This window comes from Chiloscyllium plagiosum, unplaced genomic scaffold, assembly GCF_037043375.1.
Source record: "Chiloscyllium plagiosum isolate Xiang-an unplaced genomic scaffold, Cpla_swu_hap1 HiC_scaffold_4, whole genome shotgun sequence".
Classification (NCBI taxonomy): Eukaryota; Metazoa; Chordata; class Chondrichthyes; order Orectolobiformes; family Hemiscylliidae; genus Chiloscyllium; species Chiloscyllium plagiosum.
Window position 1 is genome coordinate 114,069,178 of NW_028270142.1, and position 25,932 is coordinate 114,095,109.

Genomic DNA, 25,932 nt, shown 5'->3' on the forward strand with positions numbered 1-25,932 from the left:
AAAATCTTCACAACGTTACAAAGCAATTTATCAGTGTCACAAGAAAATTAACTAATTGCCCTTGTGCACCTAATGCCTGAGGGTGTCTAACTTAGTGTTCATTTTATTTTGTTATTGGGATGTTGGTGTTGTTGGGAAGGCCAGCATTTATTGGCCATCCCCAAGTACTCTTGAAAATATTGTATAGAGAGACGAACTCCAATTGCTCCAGTCAAATCGTGAAGGAATGGTGACATACTTCCAAGTCAGGATAGTGTCAATTCTGGAGATGAACTTTCAAATGATAGTTTTCCCATGTGTACCTGCTGCTGTTGTTTTTCTGGGTGGTAGAGGGTGTGCAGGTTTGGAAATGGTCTTGGCCGGTTGCTGCATTGCATCTTTTGGGTACACGCTTTTTGTACCATGTGTAACTTTGTTGAGCACTTTGCTGGTCTGTTTAGACGATGCCTACTGCTCTGCCTTCATCAATCTTCTTTGTCACCTCCTTCAAAAAACTCAAATCAAGTTAGTGAGATACGACTTCCCATCACAAAGCCATGCTGACTGCCCCTAATCAGTCTTTGTCTTTCCAAATGCATGTAAGTCTTGTTACTCAGAGTCTCCTTCAACAACGTACCTACCAGTGATGTCAGGCTCACTGATCTATCGTTCCTTAACTTTTCCTTACTACCTTTCTTAAATAACGGCACCACATTAGCCCACCTTTCAGCACCCTTGGCTAGCAATGATACTAATATCTTAGCAGGGGCACAGAAATCTTTTCCCTATCTTCCCTCAAAGTTCTGGGAAACACCTAACCAAGTCAGGGATTTATCTACCTTTAAATGGTTGGTACAGCTAAGCTACTGCTCAGTAGTGAACTTCACAGTGTTGATGGTGAGGGAATTCAGCAGTGACAATGTAGTGGAAGATCAAGAGATACTCATTTCCTGGCACTTGTGTGACAAACATTTTCCAGCTCAAGCCTGCCTCAGAGGGACTAGGACTGCTTTAGAATTTTGGTCTCCTTATTTATAAAAGAATATATTTGTCATAGAGGGAGTGCAGCATAGGCTGGTACAAAGCTGGTCCCAGTAAAGGCAGAACTGTCCATTTGAGGAGAGAGTGGTTTACTTGTCCTAAATTTGCTAGAGTTTAGAAAGATGACAGGGAATCTGATAGAATTCTACATGTTTCAATCAAATAGGCCAGAAAGACTAAATACAGTGAAAATATTTTCTCAAACCAGGGGATACAGTCTCAGGATGTGGGGTACTTTAAGACTCACTTAGGATTAAAAAACAATTTGTGTAAAAACATTTCTTCACTTAAAAGGTAAATGTATTTGCAGAATCTTTTACCACAGAAGGTTGTAGAGACCGAGTCTCTGAATATATTCAAGAAAGAGATAGATAAATTTTTAGGCTTTAAAGGCATCATGACTCATGGGGAGAAAACGGGGATTTGACATAAAGATAGAGGATTAGCCATGTTTGTAGTGGATGATAAAGCAAGCTTGAAGGGCCTAAAAATGTGTTGCTGGAAAAGCGCAGCAGGTCAGGCAGCAAAAAAGAAGGAGAATCGACGTTTCGGGCTCTTATGCCCGAAACGTCGATTCTCCTTCTCCTTTGATGCTGCCTGACCTGCTGTGCTTTTCCAGCAACACATTTTTAAGCTCTGATCTCCAGCATCTGCAGTCCTCACTTTCTCCAAGGTTGAAGGGTCGAATGATTTGCTCCAAGTTCCAGTTTCTATCAAGGAATAGATCAGTGACAATTCAATTAAATGACAAAGTAGTTCAAGGGACTGAATATCCTCCACATGTTATTATGAAAAGGTTTTTACTCAATCTTTAGTTCATCACAAAAAGAATTTTCTCTTGCTGAAGTATGTGTAGACTTTTGGACATAAGCGTTTTTTTCCTGTGGTACTATTACCAATTTGGCCAGTTTTTGTCGAATCAACACTTTTTTTTTCTTGTTGAGACTGCTGTTGCAGAAATATTCTATGATTAAATTGTAGTCACTGTACAACTGAGTGAGGTAATGGTATTTTAGCTATTTGGGTCTGCCTCATGCAGTGTAGCCTCTCTGAAGTACCCAGTATCAATTGTTTAATTGAGTTGGGCGAGTTTGGGAAGTGGAGATTGGGTTGCCTATGTATTAAGTGAAGTTTATGCCTGCATGTACTATTTATATAGATTAACAACTTAGGTTTGGATAATGTCGTCAACTTAACCGAACATCGTGCAGTGAGAGGAGTGCTAAAGCATCACGTGGTTGAGGAAGCATTTGAAGTCAGTGAGAGAAGTTAGAAGTGAGCAAAATATAATTAGGGAATGAGTTCCGGATATGGAGGCTCTCTTATATAAAACCAACACAGTTACAGGAAATCTGAAATTTAAAATAAAAACTGCTAGGATTAGCCAATTTGTTACTCTCCACTTGAAAGAAAAACATTTATAGGTTGTTAGTTTAGAAATTCATCTAGTTTGGTTTCTGTCATCTTGTTATTTGCTTGATATAGTAATAATGAAGTTAAATATAATCTTAGTAGTCAATCTGTGTAATTAGGTGCTGAGGTGGACTAAAACCAACCAGTGATGGAAAGCTTTGGGAATCGGATCTAAATTCACCTGTTTCTCCTCTAAGCATTCAATTCAGTTTGTTGCTTGGCTTTTTGATAATGACAAACGGCACTATCATTCATTGTGTACATTTGGAAAATTGAAAAATAAGTAGACTATTCAGCTTGCTCCATCATCCAATTAGATCGTGGCTAATCATCCACCTCAATGCTACTTTGCTGCATTATTCTTTATCGTTTGAGGTTATTAGTATCCAGAATCTATTAATTTTTTTAACCTTAAGCATGCTCAAAAGCTGAGCTTCTGTAGCCTTCTGGGGTAGATATTTTTCATAGACTAGCCCAAAGGCATTGTTGTGAGTGTCTCAGCTGCAAATATCAGCCGTGTGATAATTAGTACCGCATGGCTCTTATTATGGAGGATCTGGAACTTGTGTGAACAGGGCAAATAAGAACATGTGTTTTCAGCTAGTTGGATCAAATCTTCATTGCAGCACACACACTCTGAGCAAGGAACTGTTCGAATGTTTAATTCAATGTATAACTATGCACAGAAGTCAAAGTAAAGAGAGGGAAGTAAAAAGGAATTAAAGAAGAAATAAAAGCGGGAGAAAGTAAAAGTTAAAAATATTAAATTTCCAAAAATAACTATAATCTATAGGAGTGCTACCTTGCAAAAAACTTGCAATTTCGCAGCGGCTGCTTGGCAAAAATCAAAACATGTCACAAAACCAAAAGTTTACTAATATTCGACAGAACAGGTCCTAAATTTTTCTGGCACAGTTATTATGCATATATCACTTAAATACAGCAGCATCACACTCTTCAGTGTGTTTCACTCTTCAGAAAATATGCAAAGTACTGATATATTGCTGCATGTGGGGGAACTAAGCAGAAATATCTTATTTCCATTTTTGACTGACTGCATGTATGCGAGACATTGCTATCCAGTTTACTATCTGTTGACCTATTAAGTCATCCTTACCACCATCATTACTACTAGGGCCAAGCTTAGGAGACTAGTCAACACCAACAAAACTCAGTAGCAGCAGTGTGTTGTATCTGCACGATGCACTACAGAAATTCACCAGGACTCTTCCAGCATCATCTTCCAAACCTTGACCCCTACAGCCTAGAAGTATTATGATGGTAATTCATGGGAGTACCACCATCTGAGGTTCCCTCCAGGGTTGTGGTCTAGGCCAACCCTTATCAGTTGCCTCATCAATGATCTTTCCTTCATCATAAGGTCAAAAATAGGGATGTTTGCTGATGATGGCACAATGTTCAGCACTATTTCTGTCTTAAAGGCAGAGGAGGCTTCAGTATTTAAGTGGCAAGATCTGGATCACATTCAAATATCAAGTAACGTTTTTGCCTGGCTATTTATCTTGTTGCCATTGTGGAGTAAGCTGTGCATAAATTGGCTGCATTGCTTCCCTACATTGTAATAGTCACTATACTTAAAACCACAGCCATCATTGTAAGATGCTTTGAGAGCTGGTGAGATCAATTAAATTGGTAAATAATTATAAGTTCTTTATCATGTGTTAAGTGCTGAGTAACCTTTTTCAGATATTGGTAAGGCAGTTGAATGTTATTTGCATGCAAACTTTGTTTCTGGTGATAGTAACTTGGTTTAGTTTAATTTCAATGTTTCAAAATAATTCTTTGAAGTTGAAGTAAAAATCATCTATGATATTGAATAGATTGGAAAGTTTTACTTCATCCAGTTGAATGGACACAAATATCTTAGTATTTTTCATGTTACCTTGATTATTTCTTGGTTTTGTTTTGTTTCCAGATGAACAGGAAGCTCTGAATTCAATTATGAAAGATCTGGCTGCTTTGGGCAAGTGCAGAAAGTTGCTAAATTATGACATCAGCAAAAACAATCAGGTAAGCTTTGTGGGAAAGACCAAGACAACTTTAGTTGAAGTTGTTAAGTCTTGTCAGTATAGTCACCTGACCAATTCAGTGAGCTAATGCCAAATCTGCATTTAAATGTATAATACTTAGTTCACTACCTCAAATTGTCTCCAGGAAACGTGACTTCTTCAGTTAAAGACACATTTACATTATACAGTTGCAATGAATGACACAAGAACAAGTTCGCTGTTTTCACAAGTGAGGATAAAATTTGTTAGACGAGGGCCTTAAAGCAATAATAATGAGGACAGGTAGATACAATATGACTTGGTCTAACGATTTAAAAGGACTACTTTGAGAAGCAAACGTCGTAAGTAGCAAGTGATAGGCAAGGTTTAAATGCTCCCACATTCAGTGAATCAGGCTCAAGCTCTGCAACCCTGCCACATCCAGTCATAGAATCACAGAATTCCTACAGTGTGGAAGCAAACCATTAGGCCCATTGAAGCGAAAGTGAAGACTGCAGATGCTGGAGATTAGAGTCAAGAGTATGGTGCTGGAGAAACACAGGTCAGGCAGCATCTGAAGACCAGGAAAATCGATGTTTTGGGCGAAAGCCCTTTATCAGGAATGAGCATGGGAGCCTTGGGGTGGAGACATAAATGGGAGGGGGGAAATAGGGCTAGGAGGAAGGTAGCTGAGAGTGCAACAGGTGGATGGAGGTGGGTGTAATGGTGATAAGTCGGAGGGGAGGGTGGGGTGGATAGGTGGGAAGCAAGATGGACAGGTGGGACAGATCATGAGGATGGTGCTGAGGTGGAAAGTTAGAACTGGGATAAGGTGGGGGGAGGGGAAATGAGGAAACTGGTGAAATTCACATTGATGCCATGAGGTTGGAGGGTCCCGAGGTGGAAGATGAGGCATTCTTCCTCCAGGTGTCAGGTAGTAAGGGAGTGGCGATGGAGGAGGCCGAGGACCTGCATATCTTCGGCGGAGGGGGAGTTGAAGTGTTTGGCTACAGGGCGGTAGACCCATTGAGTCCATGCCAACCTTCCAAAGAGCATTCCACCCAAACCCAGGGATTGAATGGCACATTTCTGATCCTGACTTCTTTAACTGGCATTTCTCTTTGCAATTGCAAGACTAGCCTTGCCTTCTCCTTCTTGACTGGCAGAAGTTTGACTTCCTTGAATTTAAAATGCCAACTCTCACTTACATATTCAGTGCTCTGCATGGCTTGTTCCACCCTAACTCTAACACTCCAATGGCCTTATGTCTGATCCCTTTCTTATTTTTGTCCTTTTGAAGCCTGAGTATTTAGAATATTCATTGCTAGCCCTACTCTTTGAACCCTTCACCTTTACTTCTGACCTAAGGTCAGACAACAGTGAGTTGTGGTGTGTGGTTAATTGAATGTTCTCTAATGCGGTCTGTATTACCATGACACTTTAGGTTAACTAGAGAGGCACTGCCCTATCGTATAAATGTAAATTGTATCCCAGCACTGTTTATCACAATTTAAAGTGATTTACGATAAACATTTCACGCTACTGCCATGGCACTCCCCTGTAATCTCAGTCACTACTTTGATTTGTGATTTGCAGCGGGAGAGGGACACTGCCAATTCAAGCCTTCGGAGAATGTTGAGTGCTGTTTCTTATGGGTGCAGCACTCAGGCATTCCACAGTGTACTTTTAATCTTGATTGTTTTGGAGTCTTGTCAAGAATGTCGTAATCATTCTGACTATTAGCAGAGCTGGAAGCTTATAGGCAGTGAATTCTCTGCAATTCAATTTTCTCATATTAAGTTTATATCCCATGCTAGTGCCTTTGAGTTTCTCAATTGGATTTTCAGATCCTTCTTAATTTTTAAGAGTTCAAAATACTTCTTTCCTCCCTTTTCCTTTGTATCATACTTGTCGTTCTGTTTTGCACATCAAAGCATTCCTTTGTTATCTGTTTCGGTTGACTCTGGCTAGCTTCTCACCCAGGGTGTGTTCCGTTTGGAAACGTCATTTAGTATTTGCTATTATTTTCAATAACTAGCAAAGCCCTTCCTTAGCTCCAGAAATAGATCCTTTGGAAAAAAAAATAATTTCTTCTTCAATATATTTTCGGTTTTAGTTCACAGCACATGGATGTACATACGTCAGCGTTGATTCTTCCTTTTGATTGTAGATCTGAAGATCTGCCTCATTGTTTTATGCTTCTTTCATACATCCCCGAGCATCACTCCACTGGCCCCAAACTGCCAGCAACAAGTTAGAGGAACGCAAATTATTCTTTACCACAAAGATGAAACATTTCTGCTCACTTCCTTGTCTGCACCCACAAACACCCATCCTCCTGTTCCAGCTCTTTGAAATAGCGGTCATGCTTAGTTTCATCTTTTAGCCACAACTCTTAAGTTTATCTTGCTTGAGTACCTGTCTAACTCCTATTTAAATAAGTATTTATGTTATCAGCTTCCACTACTGTTTCTGGCCAACTGTATCAGGGAAAGGATTTCTCACAATTGCCAAGGATTTTGAATTATTGAGCCTCTTGCAAGCGGAAATACTTTTTCTTGGTTTACACTGTATAGATATTACATCTTGAAGCCCTCTATCAGATCACTTGTTCACACTCTCTGTTCCAAGGAATATCCTGCAAAAAAAACCTTGCATTTTGATAGCACCTTTTACAGCAGTAAAATGCCCCAAGAGGTGTAATCTGACAGAAACTGAAAGCAAGCCAAAGGAATTATAAAAATGGTAGACAAAAGCTTGGTTGAAGAGAGAGATTTTAAGGAGGACAGAGAGGATTAGAAATTTTACAGAAGCAATTCCAGAAGGTGGTGGCTAGGTAGCTGAAAGCATAGCAGCTGATGGGGTGAATGAGCTTGGGGCTATGTGAGAGATCAGATGTGGAGGAACACAGAGATCTTAGCAGATCTAGTGCTGCAGGCAGTTAGAGACAGGTGGGTGGAAAGTGTGAACAGGCTCATGAAATGAAGGGGAGTGAGAACAAGAAATGTTATGGTCAGTTGTCTGGAGAACTGTCAGCCGCAAGACATACCAAAATTGCTGATGTGGACATTCGCTCCAGAATAGATACAATGGAAATGGAGAAACAGGAAGAATAGGTTGGAGTGCTTACAGGAAGTAGGATGTGAGAAAGTGTAGTCGAAGTAGGTGTGAGTAATTTGCTTGAATATTGTTTGATAGTCTACTCCTTAAAGTAGGAACAGACGGATTGAGGAAGAGAAGGGAATTGTCAGAAGTGGACTGTGGATAGCTAAGGGAGAGGTAGAAATTGGGAGCAAAGTAGATGAAATCAGGACAGACATAGACGTGTACCAGATAAAGAGGTGATGGAGGTGACCAATGAGGTACAGGAATAAGGAATGTACCAAATATTCTACAAAAAAATAGGCACAGCCAGGACCCACGAGGCCCAACACAATGTATTTTATTTTTGAGGTGGTGTTAAAGAAGGAATTTTTAAATGTGAGAACAAATTGAACCAGGCAGAGGAGAGCGATGATGGGTGGGGTCTTGTTGGGCCTCCCGTCACGAAATCTGTTTCAACATCTTTCATAATGGCCACCTCTGCTCCTATCACATCTCCTCTGCTGTTGAAACCCTAATTTTTGCTTTGTTATTTCCACACTTAACTGTTGTATTGTTACTCCAAGTTCCTTGCTTTAATTTAAGCATGAGCTTTTAAAACACCACTTACCACTTTTACCTTATCTAAATAACCTCCTCTAGCTCTTTAACCAGCTGAATGCTCTCCTGGTTGTTGTTGCTATTTTGTCAACATAGAAAACAGAAGGAGGAGTAGGCCATTTGGCACTTCATCTTATCTTGCAATTCAGCATGATTATAGCTGATCACCCAACTCCCTAACCTATTCCTGCTTTCCCCTCAAGACCTTTGATCCCTTTAACTCAAATGCAATATCCAACTCCTGTTCAAAGTCATTCATTGTTGTAGCCTTGTTTGCTTTCTGTGGTAGCTAATTCCATTGGCGCTTCACTGTCTGGGTGAAAAAATTTCTCCTTGCCTCAGTCCTAAATGGTTTAGCCTATATTCTCAGACTGTGACCTCTGGTTCTCGATTTCCCCATCATCAGGAGCATCCTTCCTGCAATCAATTATCTAGCCCTGTTAGATTTTTATAGCTTTCTAAGAGATTTCCCCCTCTTTCTTTCTGAACTCCAGCAGTTAAAGTACTACTTGATTGAATCTCTCCTCAGGTCCTGCCATCCCAGGAATCAGTCTTGTCACCCTTCACTGCACTCCCTCTATACCAGAACATTGTCCCTCATAAAGTGACCAAAACTACTCTCAAAGTTACATGTGTGATCTCCCCAACACCCTGATAATTACAGCAAGACATCCCTGCTCCTATACTTGAATCAACTTGCCATGAAGGCCAACATATACAGATTGCCTTCTTTACCACCTGCTACACTTGCATGTTTATCTTCAAGAATTGGTGTATGAGGACACTCAAGCCTTGTTGCACGTTGTAGAAAGTGAGAACTGCAGATGCAAGAGATCAAAGTCGAAGAGTATGGTGCTGGGAAAGCACAGCCAGTCAGGCTGCATCTGACGAGCAGGAGAGTTAAGTTTTGAGCTTTGACTTTTGTTACACATTCCCCACTCTTAATTTATAGCAATTCAGATAATAACTCTGCCTTCTGATTTTGCTTTCAATTGGATAACCTCACATTTATCTACATTATACTGCTTCTTCCATGCATTTGCTCACTCACTCATCTTGTCCAACTCATTGAAGCATCTCTGCATCCTCACAGTTAACCTTCCCAGCAGTTTCGTTGTCTGTAAACTTTGAGATATTACACTTAGTTCCCTCATGTAAATTATTAATATACATTGTGGAAAGCCAGGGTCCTCCCTAGTACTGATCCTTATAGTCATTACCTGCCATTCAAACATTTACCCTTTTATGCCTACTTTTTCTCTAATGTGTGCCAACCAATGTTTGATCCATTTCAATACACTATCCCAGTCCCATATGTTTTAATTTTATACATTAATCTCTTATGTGAGACTTTGTAAAAGTTTCCTGAAAGCTCTGAACGCCTTCCAAGTAAACCACATCCACTGACTTCCCCATATCAATTCTATGAGTTACATCCTCTAAGAATTCTGATAGATTTGGCAAGCATGATTTCCCTTTTATAAATCCATGCTGACTCTTATGTTCCTGCCATCATTTTCCAAATGCTCAGTTGTTAAATCTGATGTCTCCCAACACATTTGCAACTTTGATTTTGTTTGTGTTTTGTTTGTGCTGTTTTAGTTCTGATAGTCATTTCTCTGTTTTTGTAGAATGAGGTAAGGATCAAGTTTGAGCATGAAGGAGAAAAAAGGCAAGTTATATTTTTAGTTTATTTAACATGTCTTTGACCAGAACCGTTTATGCATGTATTTATTGGTTTGGCATTTTCAATGGAAACTTGTAGAAGTTAATCAATGAACAAAGTTATGCAAGAAATTAATTATAAAAGAATGTTTCCTCTAATGCTAGTGCATATATTGCTTGGTCTGGCCCTGAATATGCACCTACTAGATTCAAAGTTGAATTGGTTGACCTTAACTGGAATCGCAGTGGGAGATCTATTATTCACCTCTGTATCCCTATTCTGGGCCAGTGTTGGTTTGTGGAGGGAAGCTAATGAAGACAGGGAGACGATGTACATGCAAATTAACCAGACTTAGCACCAAAAGTAGTTCCTTACTGGTAAGAATTTACATGGGCTGGATATTAATGAAGGCAGGATTGGAAATACCTGTGATTTCCTTACCTACACCCTCTCTCTTAGGCTCTGTAGCGATCTGCACAAATGCTACAGTAATACTCTGACTGTGGAATGTGTATAATCTGCAATTCAGAAATGGAAAATTCCTACCTGTAGGAAAAGATCTTTAAAAAGTTTGTGAACATTCATTGTATTGGTTCACATGATGGTGACCACTTGACCAAGACCAAAAGTGTGGGCAACAGTTTGAGAGCTGAAAATGTGTTGCTGGAAAAGCGCAGCAGGTCAGGCAGCATCCAGGGAACAGGAGAATCGACGTTTCAGGCATAAGCCCTTCTTCAGGAAGGTATCTTCAGGAAGGAACCAACAGTTTGAGATACCAGTAAAGGAAGGAAAAGAACATTGATAGATGTGAAAGCCATTTTACATTTTCTCAAGGTCCTTTGAGGCCCTTGCTTCATCATTAAGGGATTAGATGGAATTGGAAATACTTAAATAATCTGGGAATTTATTTTTTAAAGGATCATGCAGTTTTCTAGACCAGTGAAATTGAAAGATATGCTACAAAAAGTCAGCGATGCTTTTGGACAGCAAATGGAGCTACACTTCATTAATAATGAGGTACGTTTTTCTACTTCATTAATTTGTTAGTTATTAGATTTTTTTTTGCACAATAAGCACAGTGTAGGAGCAGTCACTGTGCAACCATTGGATGGTCAGGAATTTCCGAACCAACATTAGAAACAGCCAGTTTGTAAATATTTACTTCATTCTTTGGTTCTTAAAGTCTTGGCTCACTGGCTGATTGAGTGTCCTGTTTGCTCTCCTGTATTTCCCACGTGGCTATGCAATTTCCCTGTATGCCAGTTCTGGTGTTAATGGGATGGCAGGAAAAAAAGAGAATGCTGGCAGAGTTAAGAGAGAAAAAGAAATGCAAAATGAGTGAGAAGCACGAATCATGGAGAAATAAAAGTGAAGGAGGGAATGAAAAAATGCGGAGGACAAGGGCAGATACCTTAGGTAGGGTGTGCCACCGTTGGTGCTATATGATTCTGTGCCTTTAGGATTTTGAGTGGAGGAGCCTTTCAGATTTGCCATAATGATGTAGGTGTGACAGGCTCAGCTTTGTGGACTGCCCCAGTATGAAAGAGTTTGAAAACTCATAATTAGATAACTTGGTGTTGGGAATAACATTTGGTGTCAGTTGGTATTTGTGTCTCTTGGCCTGGATTTCTATTTCTATGTCAGGAGAGAACACTCAGCTGTGCAACCATGCACTCTGGGTGAGTCCATGCAGTCTGGGTGTTACAGTAGGTGAGAAACTGCTGAGGCTGCTGAATGGGGAGACAGACTGGGAAGAAGGCATCCCTTGATGCACTGGCACTTTGTCAAAGCGATTTAAAAAAAGGCAAAGGGAAAGACCACATTCCTCTTGATAATCCATTCAGTACATTTAAATTCCTTCAGATAGTCATAAAATCACTTATTAAAACATGTATTAAAATTCAAGAATTGGAGTCAATCAAACTGTAAACTGAGAAGCATTGTGATAATGAAGGTTGTGAAATCAGTGCAAATTCTACAATGATAACCCTCAGGCCTATGTTGACAGGCAGATTGAAATAGCAAGCACTGATACTTTGAACACTGCAGACAGCGTTTTCCAAATAATTAAAGGACAAATGTTTTAAGTGTCTCTATAGCTTGACTGCTGCTTTGAATAATTCCTTCAACAGCTTTGTTGATAGCTCCTTTTGACAACTGTCTTGAGTGTACCATTAAACTTGATAGTGCCAATACGTTTATGAAAAATTAACATTCATATCTAATTTTAACAATCCAAAAGAGCTTTCCTCTCCTAAAGGGAATCCAATCTCCCCAAAAGTTACTCATAGAAGTACCTTACCTTTCCAAAAGGATAACTCTTCAAAGGTTTACTTTTAGCAGTTTTAAGCAGTTTTAGACCTTTTCCTGCAAGGTCTAAAGTACACAAGTTGTCTTTTGGAAATCCTATGAGTGAAAATCAGATTATCTTGAAGGATCTACACTGAAACACATCTAATTGCCTCTGTGAGCCATTGATATGGAAATTATAACCTATCCCCATTACCCCATCCACCCGTCTCAGCAGTAGACCATTCAGGTTCAGGCCTCTGCTGCTATTGTCATTAACAACCACCTTTACAAATATTCAAGCCAGATGATCCATTTGTGCTAACCTTCATTTTTAAAATTCTCGGAGTGCATAATTAAAGGACATTCCTTTTTAAAGAAGGATGGACCTTGCGTCTATAATGATGGGAGGTGACGAAGAAGGTGGTTGAAGAGCTTGGTTTGTTGTTGAGCTGAGCATTAATATGACAGAGGAACTCAAGTAGGACATTGCAAAGTGCAAGCATGCAGTAGTTGAATGGTGAAACAAAAAGAGCAGGTTGATTGAATGAGTGAAGGTGTTATAAATGGTAAGGATTGGGGAAATTAAGTGAATAATTTGCATTTTTAAAACATTTATTAAGGGGATGCAGGCATTGCTGATAGGCCAGCATTTATTGCCCATTCCTAATCACTTTTAGGGCAATTGAGAATCACCCCCATTACTATGGATCTGGTGTCACATATAGGCCAGGTCAGGTAAAGACAGCAGGTTTCCTTCCCGATAGGATGTAAGTGCAGCAACTGTGTTTTTTCCAACAATATTTTCCCCAACAACGTTTTCATGATCATCATTAGATGCTTAATTTCAGATTTTAAAATTGAATTCATATTCCATCATCTGCCATGGCGAATTCAAACCCAGGTTCTTGGAATATCATTCTGGAATTCTGAATTCATAGTTTTGCCAGTTGGCCATCACCTCCTCAGACTAAAAATGAAGATTTCATGGCAATACATTTGGAAGGAGTGAGCCAATCGGAGGAATAATAAGATGTTTTGTGGGGGAAGAAAAGTGACTTTGTACATAATAGGATCCCTTTTTACATTTGTTTTCTTGTGTGTCAGTCCTGATGAATGCATGACAAAAAGCTTGTGCCTTTTTAAATTAGGAATGCTCAGGATTCAGTTAATGAAATGCTTGTGGAGTTTAGGTTTGTTTAAAATGACTCAGAAGAAACAGAGTAGAAAAAGTCAAGACTGAATAATTCCTAGTTATGTACTAATCTACGAACATTGTGTTTATAAATTGCCATACAGCTTCGCACTCCACTACGATGCCAAAATGAATTGGACAAAGCAGTTGAGCACTTGGATCTCAATTCTAATATGAAGAGTCTGAGGATTTTGGTTATGCCTCGAAAGAACAGCCATGTGAGTTACCTTGTATAATAGGCACCTTTAACTATACTTTTCTTAAGTCAAAGTTATTAGATAAGTTTAGCTGATCAAACCTAACATCGTTCTTCATGTGAGTCAGGCAGGTGGAACTGAAAGTTGATCAACCGTACCATCTTGCTATTACAATCCTAACATCTTACTATTCTCAGAAGTGGTTGTGTTGGGTGCACAGTCTACACAAATAAGCATTGGAGACATTATCATTCTCCTGCCGTATCCTTGTATTTTTGCCCATTATCCGTATTCAATAATGGTCCAATGTCCCTCTCAAATTCTTCTGTTGAACCAACCTCCACCGTACCTACAGACTGTGCATTCCAGATGCAAACCACGTGTGTGAAAAGGTTTCTCATATATTAGATTTGCTACTTCTGTTAATTACTTTTAATTTGTGCCCTCTCACACTTGTTCTTTTATTACCAGAAACAGCTCTTTTCCGTCTACTTCAGACCTCTCTCGAGATCCAACATCCACAGCACTACCCTCATCCACTGCCTGTGTTACCTTGTCAAAGAACTGAATCACATTGGTTAGACATGACCTGTCCTTGACTGCCATAATGACTGTCTAGTGTTGGTTATAGATTCCTAATTATAGATTCACCCACAAGATGAAAAATCCTTTCAACATCCACCCAGCCAAGTCCCTCAAGCTCTTGTATCTTTCAATTTCATCACCTCTGACTCTTCTAAACTCCAGAAGATACAGGCCTAGCTTGTCTAGTCTTTCCTCAGAAGGCAACCCATTCATTCTGGGTGCTAGTCTAATAGACCTTTGAACTGCTTCCAATGCATTAACATCCTTCTGTAAGTACGGTGATCAGTACTGTACATGATACTTTAGGTGTGTTCTCCCCAGTGCCTTGTGTTACTGAATATTAACCTCACTATTCTTACATTGAATTACCCTCACAATAAAACAAAACATTCAGTTAGCTTTCCTGATTACCTTTGTACCTGCATACGAACCTTCGGTGGGTCATGCTGTAGTACACCAAGTTCTTGACACATCTCAAGAGTTCTGCAACCTCTCACTGATTAGATAATGTGCTTTTTTTATTCTTTCTGCCAAAATGGATAATATCACACTTTCCAACATTGTACTCCATTTTCCAGATCTTTGCTAACTCACTTTACCTATTTATGTCATTTCACAGGCTTCTGATGTCCTTTCACAATTAATTTTCCAACCTACCTTTGTGTCATCAGCAAATCTGGTACCATATCTTTGATCTCTTCATCAAAATCACTTACATAAATTGTAAAGAGTTGAGGCCTCAGCACTGATCTCTGTGGGGCATTACTCGTAACTTCCTGCTAGCCTATTCCTGCTTTCTAATTCCTGTTAGCCAGCCAATCTTCTATCCATGCCAATATGTTATGCCCTATCCCATGAGCTTTTATTTTCTACAATAACCTTTGATATGGCGTCTTATCAAATGCTTTCAAAAATCTTAAAACAATACATTCACACATTTTCCCCTTTATCTACAACACAAGTTACTTTTTGTTAGAATTCTATCTTGGAAGGTGGAAGTCATTGGCTGGTCAGCATTTATTGCCCTTCTCTAGCTGCCCTTCAGAAGGTGATGGTGAGCTGCCTTCTTGAACTGCTGCAGTCCATGTATTGTAGGTCGATCCACAATGTCATTAGGCAGGAAATTCCAGGATTTTGACTCGGCGATTGTGAAGGAACGGTGATATGTTTCCAAGTGAGCATGGGTAGTGCCTTGGATGGAAATTTGCAGGTGTTTGCGTTTATCAGCTGCACTTGTCCTTCTAGGTAGAAGTGGTCTCGGATTTGGAAGGTGTAATCTAAGGGTCACAGGCAAATTTCCACAGTGCATGTTATAGATTATATATACTACTGCTACTGGGCTTTAGTGGTGGAGGAAATGGATGCTTGTGAATGTGGTGCCAATCAAACAGACTGCTTTGTCCTGAATGGTGTCAAGATACTGAAGTGTTGTTGGAGCTGCACTCCAACAAGTGTTCCATCACACTTCTGACTTGGTCCTTTTTGATGATGGATAAGCTGAACTCCAATAAATTAGTTAAACACTCTGTCCAATGTTTTCACTTCCTTCCTATAGTGTGGTACCCAGAACTGGGCACAAAAATGCAACTGAGGTCTAACAAGTGCCCTGTAGAAGTTTAGCACCATTTCCTTACTCTTACTGTCTGGACTCCTTTTATTAGAGCCCAACAGCCCAATAATCTACGCTTTCCACGTGTTCTCCCAACTACAATGACATCTGCACATATACATCTAGTTCTCTCTGCTTCTTCAACCTTTAAAAATTGTTCCCGTTACGTTATATTGTCTGTCCATGTTCTGGCAACCAAAATACATCTTTTCACATTCTCTGCTTTGAACTTCATCTGCCGCCTGTCTGCCCACTCCATCAACTTCTAGGCTTCTTCACTAATGTATTCTTGTGGATAATCCATCTCTGTTTCACCATTGGGCAAAGTATTTCCACTCAATCACTATTCCCGAACGTATCTTTCAGGTTCAATAATTGTGTGACTCAAGTGTACTTTCTTTTGTAAATAAGCTAGCAAAAAGACAGGTAATATTGCAGACTCTGTGCCTCTGAGCACAAATACTTAACTGTTGAAACAACTGTTGAAACAGCTGCTGAAATCTGCAAATGAGTTTTGAACAGAAATGTGCAATAGCACCAAGTCCGTGCACTTAACAACAAAAACAGAAAGTCTTGAATTAGGCAGAGTGTCTGTATTCATCTGAATAAAAAAAAGATCAGAAATAGATCCTTCATTAGATCGCAAGGGCCCTCACCCAAAATGTCAACTGTCTTTCAGATGTTGATAGGCTTACTCGGCATTTCCTGTCTGCTTTGATTTCTGTCATCGGCACTTTGTTTTAGCAGCAAAGTTGATAAACCAGAGACAATGTGGTATTTATTTTATTTCTATGTAATTCTGACAGGTGAACTGTAAAACCACAGAGAAGCTGCCGGAAATTAGAATGGCAAAATCTATGGGAGACTTGTTGGGATCATTGTATAATGGGAGTGAGCGTCATCGGAAGCTCTCAACAGGTGAGGCAGTTGATACAATATTGTTGTATAAGTACTCTCTGAAATAAAACAGTAAAAATTGGTGAAACGCAGCATCCTCTGTGGAGAGAGATACATAGTCCAATATTGACTTGAAATATCAACTCTGTTACTCTCTTCATAGATGCTGCTAAGCCCTCTGAGTTTCTCCAGCACTTCCTATTTTTGTTTCTGATCGCCAGCATCTGCAGTATTTTGACATAGCTTGTAATCTGTTCTAGATTACCTGATCCCAGTCAAAGTGACAGTGGTAGAAGCTGATACAATGCATCACAGTAGTCTTGGGTCAAGGTGTGGAAAATCAAGTTGTCCTTCATAGACGAGATTGGGATGAGCTTAACTTGCCCCTCACTCCCAAGTGGTGAATCAGTCTACCTCCATATCAATAACAGCCATGTGCAGGAATGAATTAAATTACCATGGAACCTTACTCCAATGAGGAGTCAAAGCTTTCAAGAGCTTGATCCCTACTGATAAGTCTTTATCCAATTTTTAACTTTAACTTGAGTACAGATGCTCAACCTTCTCCTCGGCATACTTGCAAAATCCACTTTGAAATTTCATACGGAAATAATTAAACATCTTTGGGGAGGGGTGTCCTAAAACTTCAAGCTGTTGCTGTTACAGTAGTTTCTCAATCATGGATTTCCTCTCTTTTCCTTACCTGATTGAAATGACATAATATTGCAAATTCAATAGAAAGAGATTCAAACCCGCATTCTGTGTTGTATCGCTCCGTATACTGGTTTGGGCATAGCTGCAATTTTCAGTCCATTTTTCATGAATGTAAATTGTATTTTTCATTCTCATCCAAATTTTTGATGCCTGTTTCCTAACATTTTTCCTGTATCCAAATAAATCTAACCTTGCCAACCCATTATTAACAAGGTAACCCTGACTGCTGTAGTTTTAACTCACTTTCTGGCCTTACTGCACACTATTTCAGAAATCTTGTTAAACTCAGAACCCACAGTTTTGGTATTCTTGCATTTTTCTACCTCAGCATACCTTTCTCATTGGTTATCGAGACTCTGGACTCTGAAACTCATTTCCTCATCACACCTCTTGCCACTTGCAAAAATCTGCTCAAAATAATTCTATGATTCTAAAACAAATCTACTCAGCCAGACTTTCTGTGACATCCTCTGACCTTGTACCTACTTGATGCCCATTCCCAATTTGTAAAGTGCTTTTGGATATTTATGACCTCAAAGGGACTAGAAGAATGCAGACTTTTGCAGATATTCATGTTATTAAAAATGTCTGGAATTAGACTGTTGAAGTTAAAAGAACTTCATTAAGGGCACTTAGTGAAAGGGCACTTTTGGCAGTACATGGGTCCTTTGTGAATACTGGTTTCTCTGTCTCCTCATTCCCATCTCTCCATCTGAAAAAAAACTGTTGAAATGAAGCCTATGTTAGGTGGGGGTACAATTACAAAAATAAATTTTCATCAATCAATGCCTTGTCTTGACCCTCCATCTGTCTCTCCTGATAGGGCTTACTTGCGTTTTCTAGGAAGCTGGTGCACTCACTTGATGTTCAAATTTGGTCAACCTCACTAAAGCTGAGGAAGCAGGAATGACCATTATGACAAGTCTTCAGCTTTGGCTCTAACCTTTTTGTAGCAGTAGTGCTGTGTGGGGAGGGAGCCTGAGGCATCAAACAAGGCTGTTAAAGATTTTGTATAGGTAATCACATGTAAACTTTCAAGTGGTTCCTCTAGAATCCTCCAGAACAAGTACACTTGGGTCCCAGTATATTTACCAACAAAGTCACTGCTAGAGATGTGAATTTTATTGCTGCTGTTTGTAGCTTAGACTGTGCTAGATCCGATTTTAAATGAACAAATTTAGCCTCCAAATGAGTCTGAAGCCAACGACTCATTTGTGTTATCAGAAGACTGACTTGAGTTCGTTATTATTAATCATGTGCTTCCTGCAACATTAACAGCTTCGGCTAACTTCCTGTAATCAGTTCCCACAGAAATCTGTGTACCCTTGTCAGTCTGATCGCAGGCTTGACATTGCAATGCCATTGACTTTTATGACTGAGAGCATGGTTTAACTCTTAACAAAAGATCACTTTAATAGTTCTATTTTTGGATAAGAAAAAGTACCATTTAAATGAACTGTTCTGAATATTATGTGCTGTTTCTGAGCAGTAAAATTGTCTGCTTTGAAAGAAAATATAAACCATTCTTACAACATCAGGATATTTCAAAGCTTCAGAAATGCTTTTGAAGTGAAATCACTGTTGCAGTGTAGAAAATACTGTTTCCAATTTATACACAGCAAGGTTCCAAAAACAGCAATGTGATAAATGCCCAAGGCATTTAGTTTTTTTAAGGTGTTTGTCAAATGATAAAAAAAACTAAAACCAGGATACTAGGGATAATTCCCATGCTTTGCTTCGAAATAGTGAAGCAGATCTTTTAGTTGCACCTGAGAGGACAAATGTTACACTTGTTTAATGTTTCATCAGACAGACGGAATGTCCAATAGAGTAGTACCACCTCCTTGTACTTCCGAGACGTCTGGGTGGGGAGGACTGAAGTAAGTCATGTGCTACTAGATTTCCCTTAATGGTTAATCAGGCTGGTGTCAAGCAGAAAGCCTTGTTACTGATAAGCAAAGATTATTTCTTAGGATTCTCATATGAGGAAGTGTTACATTCACAGGAAAAGAATCAAGGTTTCTATTTGTGGATTATTTGGTTTAAAATGCATATTTAAAATACAAGTCCATTAAAATTACTGATTAATTCTGGGCACTTAGAAAAGTAGTAATGGACAGTTAAAGCAGATTCCCAGCAAAAAGAGGGAGGATAGGTTTAATGTGGATTTAATGTAGGTTTTCGAATAGGTCTTAAAGAGGAGCAAGGGCAACTAGAAACGGCCATTCAGTGACAGTTCTGTCAGTAATATCCTCACCAGAAAATAAATGTTTAAATAAATTGAGGGTAAGAAAATGTGAATATCAGTCTTACCTTTGCCTGTTCCAGCTTTTTAAATGATTCTTGTATCGGTGACCATTCCTGCTAAGCTGAAGCAACAGTATTTATGATATGAGAGACAGCATCCATGATCTTAATCTGAGCCTGCCTCCTCTCACCTTCACTTCAGTGCATTAGAACAGACTAGAAAGTGTGTGGTGCTGGAAAAGCACAGCCGGTGAGAGAGTATCCAAGAAGCAAGAGAGTTGACGTTTCGAGCATAAGCTCTTCATCAGGAATTAGGGGCGGGCCAAGGGGGCTGAGAAATAAATGGAAGGGGGGTGGGGCTGGGGGGAAGATAGCTAGGAATGTGATAGGTAGATGAAGTTTGGGGGGGGGGGGGAATGATGGTGATAGGTCGATTTAGAGGGTGGAGCGGATAGGTGGGAAGGAATATGGACATGTAGGACAGTTCAAGAGGACAGTGCTGAGTTGGAGGGTTAAGGTGGGGGAGAGGGGAAATGAGGAAACTGGTGAAATCAACATTGATCCTATGTGGATGGAGGGTCCCAAGGCGAAAGATGAGATGTTCTTCCTCCAGGCCCACTTTCCCTATCACACTTTCTCTGTTTGTTTAGATCAAGGTTTATCGGTACCTCAGCGCCATTCAACTATCTACATCTCAAATCCTTGATTTTTTTATTTTTTTTTTCGTGAATCACAGTGAAAGACAAAGTGCACGAATCTTTATTCAATTTCCACCACCAGGAAGATAGGAAAACACCCGGGTGGCCAGTGACAAGCACTGCCCTTCACATCAAGGGACAGTGCTGTGTGATCAAAACAGTGAAGGGGAGGGTAGGGACTAAATCAAAATAGAATTGGAGGGAGAAATGATGCACTCCACTCCCTGCGGCGCCCACCTCTCCCTGAACAACTCCAGGGTGTTGGTCGACACCGCGTGCTCCTTCTCCAAGGACACCCGGGCTCTAACATAACCGCGGAAGAGGGGCAGGCAGTCGGCCCATCAAATCCTTGATACCTGTTGATAGCCAAAATCTATTGGTCTTGCTTTTGAAGATTTCAATTATCCTAGCACCAATAGTCTTTTAGAGTGTGACAAATATCCAATACCCTTTGTTTAAAACTTTGTGATTTCATTGCTGACTTAGCCTGCCCTGATTTAAGATTTTGCAACTTTATCCTGGTTTCCATACTAAAGAAATAGATTTTTTTATTGACCCTATTGAAAATTTTTATTAGTTGAAACACTTCTATTCGTTTACCCTTTTTTTTATACTTAATGGACTATAGCCAGGTCTTTCCACATAATTTAGTCCTTTCAGCCTCCCTTAAAGTAAGGTAAAGTCACCATAGTCTGACTTACTCTTCTATTAGAGAGATGACTAGTGCCTGTTTCACCTGGGCCAGTCTGGTGAATGTGCATTGCGCATCAAACCAACTTAAGATCTCTAACATAAGCCATTTAAAGAGCATGTGTGTTGCTAAGGAAATCTTGAAACTAAATTTTTTTTTGTTTCTTGCAAAAGCTTTCCTCAAGTCAAGTAAGTTCCTCTTTGTATTCTAATTCATTCTACTTGCTACAGGTTCCCTACACACGGGACGTAGCTCACCTCCACCCGGCAGTGTTCCTGATGGACAGCAGCAGTTTGTACGGCAAGGATCTTATGCCAGTATCCACAGCGAGGGAGAATTCATCCCAGAGTCATTGGAACAAAGTGTAAGGGTCATTCCACCTCCTGAATTGCTCGGTGTTACATAAGGATGTTGGAGATACTTGATCATGCCTGGTGAAAGTACATTTCTAGGTGCAATAGGGAAAAAAACCCTCAATATTCTCTTGTCTTAAAGCGGTAAATGCTTGAGTTAATAGTTTGAGAAAGACTCTGAGGAAGGGATTTTGATGAAAATCATGTTGGAATTGTTGGCATTGGCTGATGGTATAAAACAGGCAGTTCCTAAGACGAACTCCTCTCTGATTTTAATACATTTCTGCTGAAATTAGTTTCTATTAAACACAATTGGGAACAAATGTATAAAAAGTTGTTGATTCCGTATTGCCTGTTTTACATACAGCTGTAAAACAAAACTTATCCCTGCTCCATGGGGATGAATTGTCCTGCAGTTTCACGGTAAATTGATGTTCTGATGCAGTACCTCATTTTCAACAGACCTTTCCTTTCCAGTTTGGAAAAAAATGTACTTATTATCAATATTCACCCATTAAAATGGAAGGTGATGCATAATTTGTGGTGGTGTAATGCAGGAAAAATCAGATGAAATGTAAATAGTTTATGAAGATTTTCTAATCTGATCTGAATCCAGCTTCTTTTATACTTGTTCACTCACAATATTGTGCCAGTTTAATGAAATTGTGTTTATAGTTGGATGTTTTGGCTGCACAAATTTAGGCAATTACCCATTGTTTCTTTTCATTGAATGGAAAATCATGGCAAGGGTGGCCCTGAAATCTAGAGATGCAGCCCCTGTGAGGTGGCAGGTTTGGTTTGAAAAGGGCACCTAATTAGTAGGGGAGGTGCCATGGTCAAATTCCACCACCTTTCCACCTCTATCAGAATTATACTTTTGCTGGAAGGCACATGGTGTCCATCCTGAGGCCCTTGAGTTACCAATTAAGTGCCACTTATAGCCCTCCACCCATCATGCCTCTCCATCAACCTCAGCAAAATGAAGGAGCAGATCATTAGCTTCAGGAAACGGGGCGGAAGGCACACTCCTGCCTGCATCAATGATGCTGAAGTGAAGTTGGTCAAGAGTATCAAGTTCCTGGGAATCGTGATCAACAATATGTCTGGTCCACCCACGTCGAAATGACGGTCAAGAAAGCACAACAATGTTTCTACTTTCTCACAAGGCTAATGAAATTCAGCATGTCCACAAGGACTCTTAGCAATTTTTATAGATGCACCATAGAAAGCATCCTATCTGGATGCATCATAGCATGGTGTGGCAACTGTTCTTCCCAAGACTGCAAGAAAGAGAGTGAAGAGCACAGCCCAGTCCATCACGCAAGCCAACCTTCCATACATTGACTCCACCTATACTTCCTGCTGCCTTGGGAAAGCGACCAACATCATCAAAATCCCCTACTACCCTGGTTTACCCTGGTTATATTCACTTCCATTTTCTTTGGTCGGCACAAGATATAAAAGTTTGAATATCCTTACCAATAGATTCAAGAACAGTTTCTTCCTCACTGTTATCAGACTTTTGAATTGACTTCTCAAATATTAATTCTGATCTCTCTCCGCATCTTCTCTGTGGTTGTAACACTATTCTGTTCTGCTTCGATGGTACAATCTGCCTGTATAGCACACAAAACAACACTTTTCACTGTTTCTTGGTACATGTGACATTAGTTAATAAATTAATCAATTATCAACTCTCCCACACACTCCCCCGCCACCCCCCCAGCCGCTGTCTTCAAGTGGACAGAGATCAGAATTAACATGAAGCATTCCCAAAAGCTGATGACCTCTCAGCAGCTTGTCGCTTTGGGCAGTGTAGGAGTGTGACTCCTAGGATTCCAGGAGTTGGTCTTCTATCAGCAACCATGGCCTTCTATGTGGGGCTTCTAAGCATAAGAGCTATTCCTTCTTGTTGGCCAACATCTCTCATTGGGTGGGACTCTCCAAGGTCTTGATTCAAGACAGAGATGCAGGCTTCACCTTTTATTGTAGGTGCATTCCCCCACCCCCAAATTTCAACCTTCAAGTTCTTTTCTTCATTGTAGTCCATGTCAATCCCATCAGCTTGGACTCTCCCATGTTCCAACTCAACCCTTTTATTCATCTATTCATCTCCCTGATTGTTCTGAGCCGAAGCCTATCATCTAGTCATCTCCAACATAGTAATCCCTATTTGAAGCCAAGGTGGTGGTGATTGTTGAAGATCCCCTTCCTGTAGTACCCTATTCCCTCATATGCTAATATTGACTTATTTAATTTACATCAGAGGTATTCAAGTGATGTCATGTGCTTTCTTGGAAATAATACCTTGAGTTCCCTGTTCCAAATGACTTTCTGACCTATTTTAAAAAGTACAGAATTGAAACCACACATCTATTTTACCTCAAGTGCCAAATAGGTATAAATGTATTATTTAACTACTGCACATTTGCTTATACTGTACCTGAATATGATGTACACATGGAGCAATCCATCAAATTCCTGCCGATCCTTGTCCTCTTCTTTCTGGTAGGTGCTGCACTGAGTAAGAGTAGCACATGTTGAAAGTCTGGCAATCATTTAAGGAATGGAACTTTATTTACACTTCACTAACAAAGAGGAAGGCAGAGATTGCTCTGCGCAAAAGCTATCATTTCAGGTGTTTAGAATAGTTTCCAAGCTAGTATGGGGTATTTTTTTTTAAAGATTACTCAGGTGGGCTGAAGCAGTAGCTTCCTGCATTTTTGCCTACATGATGTCTGGAGCTACAGATTGTATTGGTAGAGGCTCCAACCTTTATTTATCACACAGCTGTCAGGAATCTCATCCATTTTTATTGTCTGCCATTGGCATGTGTTGGACAGAATAATCTACCTGTCTGGCTGGGTTATGAACTTTCCTTGACCATCAGGTCCTGGGGTAGAATTTAAACTCAGAACTCTTGATTGAGAAGCAGGGATAGTATCCACTGCACCTCTGTAGCTTGTGTGTGTGTGCCACTTTAAGGAGATATGACGCAATAAGCAGTGGCTTACTCACGAGTGAAGACCATTTGTTTGCTGGGTTTTGTTGCTATAGCTCCACTGTTTGCAGAATCACCGTGGGGAAACTGTAACTCAAGCAAGGTAAGAATATTACTATTGCATTGGCACTGGTCTTAATCTATTGGAAAGGAATGTATAGATTTGCACAGCTGCATCCTCTTATTTCACTGGATTTTTTCCAAGGTTAAAAGGTACAGCCATTTTCTGTTGACATTTGATTCTACATTTATTCCCATACGTTATAGTATGAAATCAGACTTTTGTTTGGACTCTGTAGTTGTTCTGACTCCAGTTTCACAAAGTTTGCTTTTTTCAAAGTTTGCTATTCTTCTTAACTACAGGTTTTGGATCCGTTCAGCAGTGCTGAGGCATCGCTATCTGGAAGTTGTCAGTCGCTGGATAGATCAATAGACAGGTAGACACTTGCAGCTGTGGAAAAAAAAGATTGAGCAATATCAATGTATTTGTGGATAGTCCTTTACTAAGAGAAGAGATAAGAGCTTTGCTTCCTATTCTCTTGCGTAGCTTGGTTCATATCAGTTGCAAGAACCCAATCAAATTTGTAATTTCAGCTGATGCTAACGTATAACACTGAGGGAGTGATGAACTGTTGTAAGTGCTATCCTTTGAACAGAACATTAAGTTGAGGTTGTATCTACCTGTTCAATTTGGGACTAAATCCTGTATATAAAAAAAAGACTGATATTGAGCACTGATGAGACCAAGTCGATCAAAAGCTGTGTTCATCTAAATTTATTGAGGGTAGAAACATTGGACTGTATTTTCTGAGGAGAGGCTAACTTGAAAAGGTTGTCACTCTGTTCCTTCCTTTTGACACATTAAAGTGTTGCATGTTTCTGGCGGAAGATCTCCTCCCTGCCTTTGGACACAAACCCTTTATCCGCATGCTGTATCCTAGCTTCCCTTCTTCGCTCTGGAGATGATGCCCCTTCCCTAGTTGCTGGAACCAAACCAATGTTCCCACACTGCTAGACCTGACCACACCTGCTCAATCCCCAGATCTGACTCCCTCTGCTATGCTGCCCCACTACTGGGCATTTTCTCCCCCCCCACCCAACTACAGTGATATACCCTAAATACTCCATCATTTACCTAGTCTACTTGCCAGCTCAAGACTGACATTGACCACTGATAAGATTAAGTGGATTGAAAGCTGTGTTTATCTAAACTTATTGAGGGTAGAAACATTGCACTGTATTTTGTGAGGAGAGGCTAACTTGAAAAGGTTGTCACTCTGTTCTTTCCTTTTGACACATCGAAGGGTTGCATGTTTCTGGCAGAAGATCCTTCCATAATCAGAGCTGCACTTGCACATTCTGACAGTTCCTTCATCGTATAGAACAGTCAGGGGAAGGTAAACCCTGCCCTCATTTTTCTCAAAGCAGTCAGTTGGTGTGTCTTGTAAGTTAAAGATCCAGTATCACAGATACTCACTTTGACAGCTGCTATGAATTGGTAAATACATAAAGTAGGAGAGCGGCTAGTGCTGGGAAGGCAGCATGGCAAGTGAGAAGGGTTCCAGGCTAGTAGGGTGCCAGGTTGGTAGGGTACCATGGGGTAGGGGTTAGTGTGCTGGGGGAAGGATGCCAGGCTAGTATACTAG

General features: G+C 40.1%; 1 protein-coding gene across 3 annotated transcripts in view; it reads left to right on the plus strand.

Moving 5' to 3' along the window:
- Positions 1-25,932, plus strand: part of map3k22 (mitogen-activated protein kinase kinase kinase 22) — a 121,967-nt gene that overhangs the window by 38,925 nt on the left and 57,110 nt on the right. For all 3 annotated transcript variants that reach the window (XM_043687909.2, XM_043687908.2, XM_043687907.2), the window contains exons 3-9: positions 4,370-4,464; positions 9,776-9,816; positions 10,728-10,827; positions 13,399-13,512; positions 16,492-16,603; positions 21,163-21,296; positions 24,650-24,723. In XM_043687909.2, the coding sequence (XP_043543844.1) occupies positions 4,370-4,464; positions 9,776-9,816; positions 10,728-10,827; positions 13,399-13,512; positions 16,492-16,603; positions 21,163-21,296; positions 24,650-24,723 (670 nt within the window). The remainder of the gene's footprint in view (positions 1-4,369; positions 4,465-9,775; positions 9,817-10,727; positions 10,828-13,398; positions 13,513-16,491; positions 16,604-21,162; positions 21,297-24,649; positions 24,724-25,932) is intronic.